This window comes from Mercenaria mercenaria, chromosome 11 (genome assembly GCF_021730395.1).
Source record: "Mercenaria mercenaria strain notata chromosome 11, MADL_Memer_1, whole genome shotgun sequence".
Classification (NCBI taxonomy): Eukaryota; Metazoa; Mollusca; class Bivalvia; order Venerida; family Veneridae; genus Mercenaria; species Mercenaria mercenaria.
This window is the reverse complement of record NC_069371.1, coordinates 25510601-25524940: the sequence shown is the minus strand read 5'-3', so window position 1 is coordinate 25524940 and position 14340 is coordinate 25510601. Positions and strand designations below refer to the sequence as shown.

At 33.0% G+C, this 14340-nt stretch overlaps 1 protein-coding gene across 5 annotated transcripts in view; it reads right to left on the bottom strand.

Moving 5' to 3' along the window:
• Positions 1-3069: 3069 nt before the first annotated feature.
• The window catches only part of LOC123531397 (corticotropin-releasing factor receptor 2-like), a 331996-nt gene continuing 320725 nt past the window's right edge, over positions 3070-14340 (bottom strand). For 4 of the 5 annotated variants that reach the window (XM_053518748.1, XM_045312311.2, XM_045312310.2 and 1 more), the window contains 7 exons: positions 13475-13628; positions 11413-11473; positions 7887-7962; positions 5732-5817; positions 4593-4728; positions 4025-4066; positions 3074-3632 (listed from right to left, as the gene is read on the bottom strand). In XM_053518748.1, coding sequence (XP_053374723.1) covers positions 3384-3632; positions 4025-4066; positions 4593-4728; positions 5732-5817; positions 7887-7962; positions 11413-11473; positions 13475-13628 — 804 coding nt within the window. In that variant the 3' untranslated portion in view covers positions 3074-3383. Of the gene's footprint in view, positions 3633-4024; positions 4067-4592; positions 4729-5731; positions 5818-7886; positions 7963-11412; positions 11474-13474; positions 13629-14340 lie in introns of all 5 variants that reach the window. The other variant, XM_053518746.1, reaches the window with a different exon arrangement.

The following is a 14340-nucleotide window of genomic DNA, read 5'->3' as shown; positions in this document are numbered from 1 at the left end:
AGGAAGGTATTCCATTCCCTTATCTCTTGTCGGGGATGTCCATGGCTCCATTGTTATCGTGTCTTGATGACTTCCTTGAGGAGTTTAAGCTATATTCATACTCGTTACTCAGACTCACATTTGACTCAAACCTGAGTATGTATCACTCAAAGGGGCCTCGAGTAGACCTTTCGGGAGTGTGCGTGGAGTTCGAATGTCATATTCATCAATCCCACTCAATCTTAACTTTCGGAAGGACGACTCAAGTATGGGTTTAATTGTACACAGTGGATTTTGCGGATAATAACAGTCAGTCTACTCATCTGAATTTATAGAATAAATATTATTATTACACTTAAAAAACACGATTGTTTTTTTTCGCTTAAATTGAACTTTATTATTACAACTTAATTATACTCGTGCCATTAATTGTTGGTGTTTCCCGAAAGCAAACCCGCTTAAACTTCAGTTAATACAAATATGTCATTTATAATATAAAATAAATGTTTCAGATGTCATTTAAAAATGAGATCGAATAAATATAGGGTTTCTAAATGACACTTGGAGGGACTATATGAATTTACCGATATCTAGGCTTGTTAAATGTTAATATTTGTTACAACAACGTGTGTTTCATGGAGTGACTGACGAGTCGCGTCGGGCTAGGTATCGTAGATCTATTTTTAGTTGCCTTTATCTATTTTTCAATAGTTTGCACCAATTTGTTTTCTAGTATTTTGTTTGCGTTTTCGCCGTTTAAGAAAACATTTTTTTTTCGAAAATGCCTTACATAAATATGTATTTTTGCTTTAAATACATACACTACACTGTTACCTTACCTTCAAATGAATAACATATTATAAATTTACCATCTAAACTTGCATTATGGTACTTGAGAAACACTCAAGTGTCCCATGAACCTCCCTCAACATTCACTCACTCTCGGGAGTTGACTCGTCCGTCACTCACCTTTATGAATAAAAATCGAATCTTTCTTGTGTAAAGACCTGACAGTTAGGCAATTTATTTGAGTGCACGCAATGAGTGGAATTGGAGAAATGTCCATGAACATAGCCTTTTGTCCCGTAATGAAGCTCACAATGCCTGTGTGATTACGTATTCTCAATAGGGTATTCGGCATTCGTCGAACTTAAATGTAGCTCAATAGACACGTGGTTTTCCGTAATAACCGGAGATTGCCGAAATTGCACACGGAGAAAACGGAACTTGCCGATGCCGATGAAAGTACTTTCATGTGTCACAATACCTGTATTAATGTTTATTTTCAGTAATTATGGAATTACGTTGTCCTGTAATGTTCATGTACTACAATTTAGTTTCTGGTCACATGCACATGTTTCAAGTGTTCCCGTAGTCGTAGTTTCACTAAAGTAGTCTTTGAATAAAAGTCTCTCCTCCAGTCATGCGGTAAATTTAATATCATCATGACCATCAAAAGTCACAGTTAGGTGCTGAAGAATAAAGAGAAATAACAAGGCATCTACTCCCACTCTGAATAATAGAACCAAATACCGAATGTATCATCCAGATCATGGACCCAGGCTTTTCTGCGAACACACAACAACAAATATACATGTATAATAAAATATATTAAAGTCGGCTTCCCACTTTCAAACTAAATCATTTTGTGTCGTTATGCGAATTCGTCATTTAAATTACTTTTAATTCATTTTCAATAATTATATTTAATATATGTACATTCTTGGAATTAAATTAAAACTTTCATTTGAACTAAACATTTTCACCGTCGCACCTTCCTAAATGTATAATTTATGAATATGCAAAGTTAACAATTTTGGATACATGTATAATAAGATATTAAAATCGGCTTCCCACTTGCAAACTAAATTATTTTGTGTCGTTTTCTAAGCTGTGTATGCGAATTCCTCATTCAAATTACTTTTAATTCATTTTCAATAATTATATTTATGCATATTCTTGGAATTAAATTAAAACTTCCATTTGAATTTAAACATTTTCATCGTTGCATGTTCCTGAATGTAAATGCAAACGATTTTGGATAACTGTTCCTGTTGGCCTGAGTTGTTGGTTCTATTCAAACACTTACGTTTTTCATTGAGTCCTGAAGCTCTGCTTATATTTTACTTAAGAAATACTTTATAGCCAAGCTGTGTTTTAACACTTTTTGTCAACGATCGTGCATAAATAGTGTTAAAACATTGTTTTGCTATAGATTATTTCGATGTCTTTGATGTAAAATTCAGATCATTTAATTATTTATTTGGGTTTTACGGCGCACCAACACAGTATAGGTTATATGGCGACAAACAGGACTACAAATTTTGGTTTCACATCTCATTTACATCGAAATAAAACATGAGGTATGGAATCAAAATTTGCATACCTGCTTGAATAACAGAGTTACAGCAAAACCAGGTGTTAAGACCCTATTAGTCGCTTTTTACGATCATGCAAGGGTAAGGCAGTGGTTCCAATTCTGTTCATACACAGATCGTCCCAGAACCACATGGGGCGAAAATTCAGATCAATTTGATAGAACTGTTTCTTTGCGTATGCATGACGCCAAATGGTAGGTCATCACGCTCCTTTTTTTATACACACCTGGACCGAAAATGGTAATACGTCTTGCGGAAGAGTTAAATTTGGGCGAAAATGATGGCGAATTATTCTGCAAAGCGAATAACCAGCTTAGTATGTGTGTAAATTAATCAAGAAAGCTGTGCAATGTGCCATTTCATTTTAAACATGCTATTTTATAGAATATTGGATCAAATTTGAAAGCGCTATTTCTAAATGCATACATGACGCTAAATATCACGTCGACGTGACGTCAACATAATAACGTTGTGATGTGATGTGATGGTTAATGCATTGCTAGTCATATTAGAATATCAGTTCAGTAATATATATATATATTTATAAATATTAAAAGTTACTCCTGGACAAGTATATAATAAATAAAAAAGAAAAACATCCAATGGGTTTCCTCTATCTGTACTTCTGTCTACCTACCGGTTTCATATCATAATCATCAGGGCAGAGATATAAAAAAAATTTTTATATCTCTGCCCTGATGATTATGATATGAAACCGGTAGGTAGACAGAAATACAGATAGAGGAAACCCATTGGATGTTTTTCTTTTTTATTTCTTTTTTATTTATTTATAAATATATATATACACAAAATAAACAAAAGTGACCAGAAAATACCACACACTAAAGTTTCAAGTTCTCCAAGGAATGTCTTAACTAAGTGAAATCCATTATAAAAACGATATTATCGTTGTTTGGTCCTCCCATTTATACATCTCATACACGTGGTGAATTTGTGGTACCGTGTTTTACTTAATGAACTATGAACAACATAAATAAATCTATAATTGTCACATAACGTTTATGTTCAGATAAATTCATCCTGTTTGTATTCTGATGCATTCGTATCAGTTAGTGGTATGGTTTCTGCATTAACAGGTTTTACAACATTTGGAACACGGTGATTGGGGTCAATCAGTGCCCCATTGCCCAATGTAACAGTGTTAGTGAAGTCACGGCTTCCACGCGACCAACCATAGGATGTGCGTGTGTATTTCGTGCTCAGGGACCTGGCGTCATTAAATCTCGATATCTTCTTTTTCAACACTCCTTTCACCTAGAAAGTATGGATTAGAAATATAACTAATATAACAATAAGGATCCAGTGTCTTACAAACACATTCCGCTACCTAAAATGTAATTGACATATACTTTCCCTTTTGTTGTTGATATGCCGTTTACGGCAAGTGTATATTGTTGTTAATTTGACCAATTTTTAAAGGAGTGTACTTATTTTTTGTTTGTTGACAAAAAGGTTCATTATATAAATGTCTGTTAAATACTTTATACCAAGAGTAGTTGTAAATGTTTAATGTACCAGTTTGATATCGACCATATATATGGACCGGGCTATAAAGCCGTTCTTATTCTATCAATTATCCCGGTAGCACTGTAGTACTGGGTTGTAAATAGTAATTGTTAGAAAGACATACTTTCCACCATACGTACCTCACCATTCAAGAAACAATAAAATATCGCTACCATCAATCCCTGGAAATAAAGAATAAATAACTATAATTGGAACAGTGGAAGGATATGCTTCCAGAATGTCAGGGAAAATAATAACGTTCTGATATATTAAAATCATTTGAACTATATATGCAATAAATTTAACATTGTTTTAAAATATTCATATCAATGGATGCCGTTACGGCTTGATAATTAATATATATATATAATTATTACTTATGCAGATATATGTAACTCATAACTTGTGAAAATGAGGAATTGCTTCAGAAATTCAATGAAGCCACTTTTCATTAATTTAGTGTGGAACACTTTATCACTAGGGAGGTTAATCCAGTACAAACGTTTATATAATGCAGGTTACAGTTTTGTGAAAAAGCAATTACACTTCTAAACATTTATATTGCAAAAATATGCTAGTATTGTTTCATACCGAAATAATTAAAAATACATTACTGATTGAAATATTTATAAATATTTACAATGTAAAAAATGGAAAACCCTTTAACCACAGTATATAAGTGGTTAATGCATAGGAAATGCTACCTACCTGGAAGGACTGCAGAACGGCATTGATATATCTGAAGATTATTTTAACCTGCGGATGATCACTTGGTGGTATTATAAACAGCACGTAAGTGACGCCCAGTAATGGGAACAATATAATCGTGGCCTTTACCGCTTTGCTGAAAAAGTACAAAAAAAGATAAGTCACGATGTGTGCTTTTTCTAGGTTTTCGTTTTTTGCTAACGTTGCAACGGTATAGATACATATTTCTTGAAATCAAGGTACAAGCATAGCATTAGATTAATGCGACGGGAGCACCATTCCATTGGCTTTATATAGATGATTTTTCTACATATATGGCCTTTATGATCATTGATAATTAAATTCTAACACTAGTTTGTCGCATATTTTTTGTGTGAAGTAAATTATATTTGGCTTGATTTGTTAGGAAAATATCTCTCATGAATTGAATACACTTAGCTATAAACCACAAATATTGCGGTGATCGTTAAACGTTGATTTAGAATAATCTAGGCATATTTAATATCGCAAATGCCCTGATGTTTATTTTGCCTGATTGTAAATGCTACTTTATATGTTTGTGTTGCATTATTTCGATGTTTCTGCAGATTTATGTACTGTCTATATTCCCTACTTCCAAAAAAAGATAAATTATTTGAGTGATAAGAATATCTTTTGGAAAATTCCCAATGCAAATTACTGCGTGAATAATATAATTTTCTCCGCCATAAGACCTTGTTTTGCACGCGGTATGACAACTTTATGTCTTGGTTAATATTCACATTCAATAAACATAAAACAAATTGGTGTTTTACTCAGTTTTATTTACCTTTAGAAATATTACTCTCATTAAATGAGCTATGTGAAAGAAAGATCAAATAATCTGAAATATTGTAAATAAGGCTGGTCTTTAAATATTTCTTTGTCCGCCGAAAAGACGAACCTGACTGTGGCGTGAGCACGAACATGCTTTATGTTTTCCTTTAAATGACAGAAGAACCTTTTCATTAACAAGGAAATTAAAAAAAATGTGTTTAAGTAGACTTTTTTATTACTACATGCTTAATATCAATATTAAATCCTTTATTTCCTTCACGATAAATTATCTAACAGTTCCTTACGAAGTTATAGTAGTGTAACGGAAGATAGTATAAATTTACCGGTATTGTCTGGTTTCCAACGAATGTGAGGCTCTAAGTTTTGTTATCAATACCCACACAATAGTTGACAAAAATATAATGTTAGCCTGAAAAAAAAACAAAAACATTCACACTTATTATTATTTTCATCATAAATTAGCATTACATAGTTTATATTGAAAATCGTACAAAATATACATTCACATATTACCTTTTTTATTCAAAATATTAGTCTTGACAGTAAGTACTAGTATGATGTTTAGATTTAATTGTAAACTCATTATAGTGTTAATAATACTTAACGCAAAGATTTGTTTTCATAAGTCTTCTAAAATGACAAAAAAAAAAACAACGTACAGGTTAATCTACCTTGAGCTTAATCAACTAATGCAATTTCGAACAACTAGGTCCTGCACTTCCTATTCACAAGCAAATGTTAAAACGACAAAATATGTACAGTTAAGCAATGGTCACATTTACGTTCACGCACGTAGTTGGTCATAGTTCATTTTAAACGTAGTTTGTCGTAGTAATACTACGGTCAACTAGGTTGAAGTACGCTCGAACTAGGTTTAAAAGATGAAATATGGAAAGTCTAAGTACGTTGAAATACGTGTAAGTACGAACAATTACGTTCAACTACGAGTAAATCGAGTAGGGTTAACTAGGGTATCCCTATGTCTTACCACGAGTTACTACGTTACACTACGTATATACTACGATCGAAGTACGAACAACTACGACAAATTACGATCAACTACGTTGAGCTACGGAAAAGCGTTGTGGTTGCGCCTGCGCAGGACGGGAAAGCTACAGTCATTTTGCTCTAGGAAGTTGACGAGACAGCATCATTTAAGCTTCAGTATGCCGCCTAGGAAAAAACGATGTTATAAAACATAATGGCCGAAAAACTGAATTTAAAAGTAAACTGCATAAAAATGCGCAATTTATACCACAGATTTGCTAACTAATGCAAAGAAAATATAATTTAAATGCAATATATAAAATGGGTTTTTCCCGGTCTTCATGGTAAATGAACAGTTGATTGCTAGCGCGATTCATGTACATCTATTAGCCGATCCAAATCTGTTGTTCATTTCGCATAAATACCGAAAAAAATCTATTTAATTTTTTAAGTATTTATAATTAGCGATATTATCATACTAGAATTGAAATTAATTTATATAACACTAAAGTTTTTGTGTAATCGGCTCTCGTTTCATATCATGTTTGTACTTGTACTACGATCAAAAACGATACACACTACTGTTAAGTACGATCAAGTACGTTTAACTAAGATCAACTACGTTCAAACTACGGTCACAGTAGGGTCAAAACATCGTAGTTAATCGTAGTCAGATTTTGAACATGTCGAAAAATTATTTGCTTACTACGGACAAATCATAAGTTCGAACTACGATCATTACTACGTCTGACTACGATTATCTACGTGTAACTACGCTTAGTACGATCAACTACGATCAACTACGATCATTCCTTACTACGATTAACTACGTGTAGTGTGACCACGCCATTAGTATCTGCTGGAGCATACGTGTACAAGATGTGCAATGAATGACTGACGTCCGTGGATAATACATACGCATTTTCGACATCAAACAATAGGTATACACATTGCTTATCACGAATTTAGAAAACAAGAATTCAAAATTCGTTTTAATTACTGTATCAGTTACTTCAACAATTCTTCCACAAAAATACCTTGTAAAAATATCACCGAATGCACTTTTTTACAGTCATAACATAAGCTTGTAAATTTAATTATGACCGAAGAAATAGGACATGAATACTTTAGCACGATGATACATAAGAAACGGAATATCTATAGCGTCGCCGCTTTATAATTGGATCGACATTTAAATGTTTTCAAAAATCAAATTATAGGCAAATCGTATCAGCATTTTCCATGAACCGTTCCTTATCACTGTATCTGATTTTGTCATCGGCTTTTTTATGAACATTTCATTGTATACATAAATAAATGGCCAAAAAAGGCATAGAAATATGACCATACAGGTTTTCATAATTGGTGGATATCTGTACATAGTAGGCAATATCCCCCGAAAGTGCCTAAATATTTGTTTGTAAGTTTCGAAGTCAAAACTCAATTGAACCAGGTATTGATTATATCTTAATTTAGGTAAAATATACTTACAAAAAGAACAAAGAGAATTGGCCCAATGTAGACGTAATCGTACACGGAGTTTCCCTCTGCGTGCGGGAACCAGCAACTAAAAGAAAAAAAAGAAGAGATAAAATCAAAGTGCAAATTCCTCCAATACATTTTGTTGCTGGTAGAGAAAATAAAGTACAGGTGTTATTTTCAGTATTTTTCCCAGGTGAGCACCAAATATAACATTTTTTTCTGAAGGGCAACAACGTTAGAGAGTCTAAAATCTAGTGCCAACCAATTTATCACGTTTCTTGCGCAACATCGTGCATACGTCAAGTAATTATCAAAATATTTTTCGAAAACAGAATAGTTCTATAGCTACAAGATTGCATAGTATTTGTAGTTTCATTATACAAGTCAAGTGGCGGACATTTGAATATTTGGTGTAGTAATAAATCATAATTTCCAATGTCGTTAATGAAACCAAAAATCTACGATTTCTGAAAACTGTTATTTTCGTAGTGTAGTTCGGTGCTAGTGGAATGACACTTGATATGTTCATTATGAAATAAATATATTACCGTTACTCGTTTCAGTACAATACAATACAATTCTGATTAAACACTATCGTAGAAAGTGATAGTACATATGTTTGTGCAAATAATATGGTAAAACCTGTAACTAGGCATTTTTGATTTTTTTTTAATCTCTGATGGGTCTGTATGTTAATTGTAAATACTGTAACACGCTCACTAAATGAGAAACCAGAGAAGAATACGTTTTCCACTATAAAAGTCCGGAATAATATTAATATTTACCTCAAAAGACGCCAATATCCTCAAATACATATCTATTTTTTGTAATGGTAATTCCGCGTAAGTGTAATGAACTAGATCATTTTAATTGTGATATTGTAATGTCAAATTATTTAACTTGTTACATCAAAATGACCTTTCCAACAAGGGAAATTTACCTGTAAATAAGGAGTTTCTTTATGTGTATCAATATAACCGCTAATCCTGTAAAAACATATGGTCTACCTGTTGCTCAACATAATCAATGTCCAGTAAATATGTGTACAACCTTTGCCGAAATGTAAATAAACTCTGCTAAAACTTTTTTGCTTCAGTAAAATTTGGTAATAATTTGAGTGTAAATGTCTGGTGTTCGACAATGTTTTGTGGCCTATATTGACTTCTGTATTTAATAAAACTCCTAAGTTACCTTTACAAACGTCATTTGGGGTTTTACTTGTGTGTAACTTAGTAACTGCCTAGACATCGTCTAGAATCGGAAAATTTTGAACAATCTTGATAGACGATCACGTTAAGTCTAACAGTGTTTGTACAGGACATTCCAATGCTTGATCTTATTTAGTTTTGCTGATATTCCTTAGAAAGTGGTCTCCATATAATGCAACGATTTGAAGAATTAATATCTTTTCATCAATAAAAGAACTATAAACCAATCACAGATTGTTGCCAATCGTTAATAGATAAATAGTATTGATAGAATGATATTTCCTGCTACAAGATTTTGCAATAAAAGTTTTAATAGCTCAGTTTGCAGTAAAAGGAGCATCGGACATTTTAAATCTGTGTCGTCTATACGATATATTATAACTTATAAATACCGACGGGGTAGAATGTTTCTGTAGGAATTATCTCATTGATGTGACAACTGAAACACTCTAGTGCTTATAGGCTTTTGTAGGGATAATACACGTTTTTTTGTGTATTAACGTCTGCACAAGCCCGCGGGATTGTTTGTGACCGAGACCGAACGTCGAGGTCACAAACATATCCCTAGGGCTTCTGCAGACGTTAATACACAAAACAAACGTGTATTGTCGCTATTCTTGCATAAAAATATTTCACGACGATTTATATATTGTTTTCATATGTGATGACTTGACGATTCCGGTACATTTTTTTATTTACCATTCCTGTTGTTCTTGGAAACGGTAAACATGTTTTAAATATCCGTATCCAGGGCCCGGAAATAAACAACACTATCAAAAGCACATCCTGAAGGTTTTTAAGTGATTTTTTCATCTCTCATTATTACAAACATAAAATTACCAATAATTGTTCATATCATTTCACAATTTGGTGGACTCGATCACAATTTCAAGAATAATAACTTTACATTCGAGTTATATTGAGTACGGACACGCAGTTGGAGTACGGATGAGTACGAACGTAGTGTCAAGTTTCCAAGCTGTTTATATAAATTGTTCGGGAAATTAGATAAAAACATACCGACTGATACTTACCAAAATCATAAATATAATACCTAAAAACGAACAATAGCACAAGTTACGCGCGATACTTATTTATTCACAGTTATTTACAATAACTGAACAGACGCTTTGTAAAGGGAGTGAGCTCTAAGAGAAGCTAGTGCGTACATTGATGGGGGCAGTACGTTTGGGGTTGGAAACAGATACAGCTAAACATACTATGGATTATATTGTATCTATAATGCTACAAGAAGAGGTTGTTATGGAAGAAACAAGACGCATATGCCAAATATCAGTGTGCGTAAAAATACATGCATTTATCCGTGGCAAAGCATTTCAAAAATACAAAGCATGTATTAACAGCACGTGAATTGCCTTGTTTGCACACGATTTTTCTCCCGTTTATACATGGGCGGATCCAGTGAAAAAAGTAGTTTTTATGCAAGAATGCACAATAATTTAACGTGCATATTAAAGAATCACAATATACAACAGCGTTGTAAATATAATACATGTCGAATAAATTGCAAATTCAATTACACAATTTTGTCAATATTTATTGAGAGCATTTGTGTAACCAGGCAGTTGCTCATACTGGTTAAATATGTAAAATGATTACATTAATTTTGTTCACGTCGGTTTTACTGCGGTGTAACATGTACATCGGTCCGGTTAATTGAAGCCTATAGATATACCTTTATTCACTGACTACACGGGTATTTAAATAATTACATTTTTAGCAAAAAATGTAAGAAACCCATTTGGAAGCACAGAACACAACTAACAAAATTATTGCAGACCTGGTTTGATTGAGATTAACAACACGCGCATCACCTTTATGCCCCTAGCACCGACTTTAACGGAATCATGTATTACAATGAGTAGACGCAATGATTCCAAAGGACCAGCATTTAAAACGACAAGCCAAACTACGCGTGACATTTTACTGCCTCTGCAAGATAATTCTTTGAAATTTACATGGGCTGTGTATTTATTGTTTGCGTGTCTTCACTTTCACATAATAATAATTTTGAGGGGTGAATGCGAAAGAAGTTTAAGTGATTTTTTATTTATATGCACTTAGGCCTCTTTCACTTATTAAATTACACCATTTTCTATATAACTTTGATGAGTGAAACAGGCCTTTAATATACGTTTTTTAGATTTAGATGCATACTTGATCAATGGATGCAGTCGTTAGCTGTCTTGGTACAATGTATTTAATAACATGTTGCGCACAAAGCAGAAAAGAATACTTACATCTTACATGTCAAATTACCTTTATAATATATTTCATTAACATTGGTTAATAAAGACTATACTTACTGGTCATTGTCGTATATGGCTCTCACTATGATCCATGCAATTATATTTATCGACGGCAAACCTAAAATAAAATCACGTTTTTAGTAACAATTTAAATAGATACTAGAAAAACGTTCTTTTTGATATCAAACGTTATATTGTAATATTACCTTATCTGCAGATATAAATTACTTTCGATGTAATTTTTATCAAGTATCATTTAATTGTCTACATTAATGCAGACACGGTTATCGTGCTAATATCTTTAGTAACATATTTTCGTTCCTGCACAGAAAACAAAATGTATGATTATAGTACAGATGTTTGTAAGAAATACAAATCATGTTCCACAATTTTCTAACTTTCTAAAGTATAGTCCAGACATTTTAAAATAGAGAAAAGTGGAAACTTCACAGATCGCTCAACACGACAGAAACGAAAATGTTGCAGGCTCGGTTTGATTGAGCCTGTTCATGGACGGTAGTGGAAATGCATGCTACCGTCCACGCCCTCTAGCCCCGGGTTAAAACATGGCCCGGACCTATGTGCTCGGACCTTTTCCCTCAATCTGAAAGGTCAGTTTACATGCATACTTAGAAAGCGTTTCAGCAAATCAGAAGATGAGTGTCATGGCGGTTATATATCGCTCACCCGAGTTTCACAACCGTGAAAGATATTACAAGAAATATTTTCGGCAAGAAAAATCAGGCTAGAAGATTGAACGGAGATGATCACAGACTAATATAGCAATATACCTACTCCACCCGTGGCAGCCGTATATTATTTGCTTTGGCAAATCAAGATGACGTTTAACATTGTAATCGACGGTAACCCAAGGGAAATATTGAAGTTATTTCAAAATTGGAGCAGTGGTTTAGAATAAGATGGCGTTTTAAAATTTTCTATTTTTAGCTCTGGCTGCGGACATAGTTTCTGACAAAATCGGAGTAATATCAAACACTCTTAGTAGATGATGACTCATTAAATATTTCTGTGAACTTATTCCATGATCGTATCAAACGTCTAGGAGAAACTGTGGCCAAATTTGTAACTAATCGGAATGATTCGACCAGTCAAAATAAAGGGTCATCCAAGAAATATTTGTGTAAAAAGCAGTTTCTGACAAATAGATTCTTGAAGTAATATACATATTGGGTAAAATTACTGGGCTCCTGGCGATTTTTACGTATCGGAATAATTTGAAAAATATCTTGGTAGAATATCACTCGACAAACATTTCGTTGATAAAATTCTTACATTAGGCCAGTGGTTCAGGAGAGGTTGTTTGAAGAGTTTTCTAATTTTGGCTATAATTGACATGTTTTGGACAAATCGAAATCTTCGTAAATGGTCACACAACTTAAAGTGTCACCCAAAAGTAAAAACTAAAATTGTTCTAAAGGTGGCCAATCACATTTTTATGACATTTTTCATTTTTAGTGTATTCCGTTAAAGATTAATGACCCGAAACATACAGTTAGATCTCTTTTAGAAATGTGTGTATTATTTGTTTTGAAATTTTGTTATTACTCCCCTTTAATATGAAAGGTTTCAAGACGTGGACTATTACATTTCATGTATATGTCAATTGTGGACAAAAGACGAAGGGTAATTGACAAAGGGCGCCGAATCTTCAACATAAGTTTACTAACAGATCACCCTGAAACTTCGGTTCATATGAATTAAACAAGTTGAACAACTTCATTACAGTTTGACTTCATTGTGCATTATTAGACATTTAGAAAGAAAATCAGTTTAATCGCTGTGATTAAATATGATTAATATCTCATGAAGTCCTTTTGAGTTAAGAGATCAAATTTCAAATAATGACCGTTGGTCCAGTATCAGCTTAAATCAAATAAAAAGTAAAAATGTATGGTCTCGTTCAGAGTTGAATATCACACAAAATCAGTTTCTAATTTATTAGTTGGTTGACGTTCCTACGTATGTCGTATGTGTAACAAACTTCACAGAACCTTTATATTTATTATCATTGTATGTTATAAAAGGATGTAATACACAGAAAACAACTGTCGTTCAGAGCCCAGTGTTTTAAAATCACTGTTGTTTCAAAAACACTTACCCCATCCAATAAGCAGCAGATAACTCAGTTTAATCTTATCTGCTGAGTACGTCCAGACAATTATGACATGGAGATAAAGTCCTTCAACAAACATCCAGAAGAAGTTTGTTGCATGCGCAAAGTTGAAAATGCTCGTGAGCATCTTACAACACCACTGGAATTAAAGTTAATAGTAGTATATAAATACAGATAACTTGGCTTCAAATTTAGTATCTTCAGCGGTACACTACAGAGTTTCCTCTTCATGTATAATACTAAATCTTGTATAATTGTTTGCTATTTCTCTTTATTTACAAAATAAACTGTTAGACTGCACATATTTTCAGGTTTGTGTGTACTCAATCACCTCTATTTGCATGCGGAGTAAGACATCTTAAGTGTGTGAGTAGCATTTGATTTGGTCTTACTTATTCTTGTTTTAATTTTTAATGAACGTACATTTTCCCTAGATGTATAGAAATATAATGTAACAAGTATTCCATTTTGTATATCGAACAAACAACAAAAGTATTAGTTTTGAATTGCTTAATTTATAACTTTTTTTTACTATAAACATGTTCATGATTTGAAACTGTGACGGCTACAGAATAAATTACTAACTGTGAGAATTGTCGCATTTTTTAATGAACTGAAGTAAACATGTTTTAGTTTTATCCTTTGAAAATGAATGGTTCTGCATGAAACTTCGGAATTGAAATATGAAAATATAAAAGATAATTAGAACAAATTGATTAACACAGATCTTTGACAAGTTCGGAAAGTTTAGCCCTGTCAAATTATGAAATCGTTTCAAATAGTGCCTAGAAAACTGAGTCTCGCACAAGCATTAAAAAGATCTCCTTACGACATTTATCCTAGAATCGCTA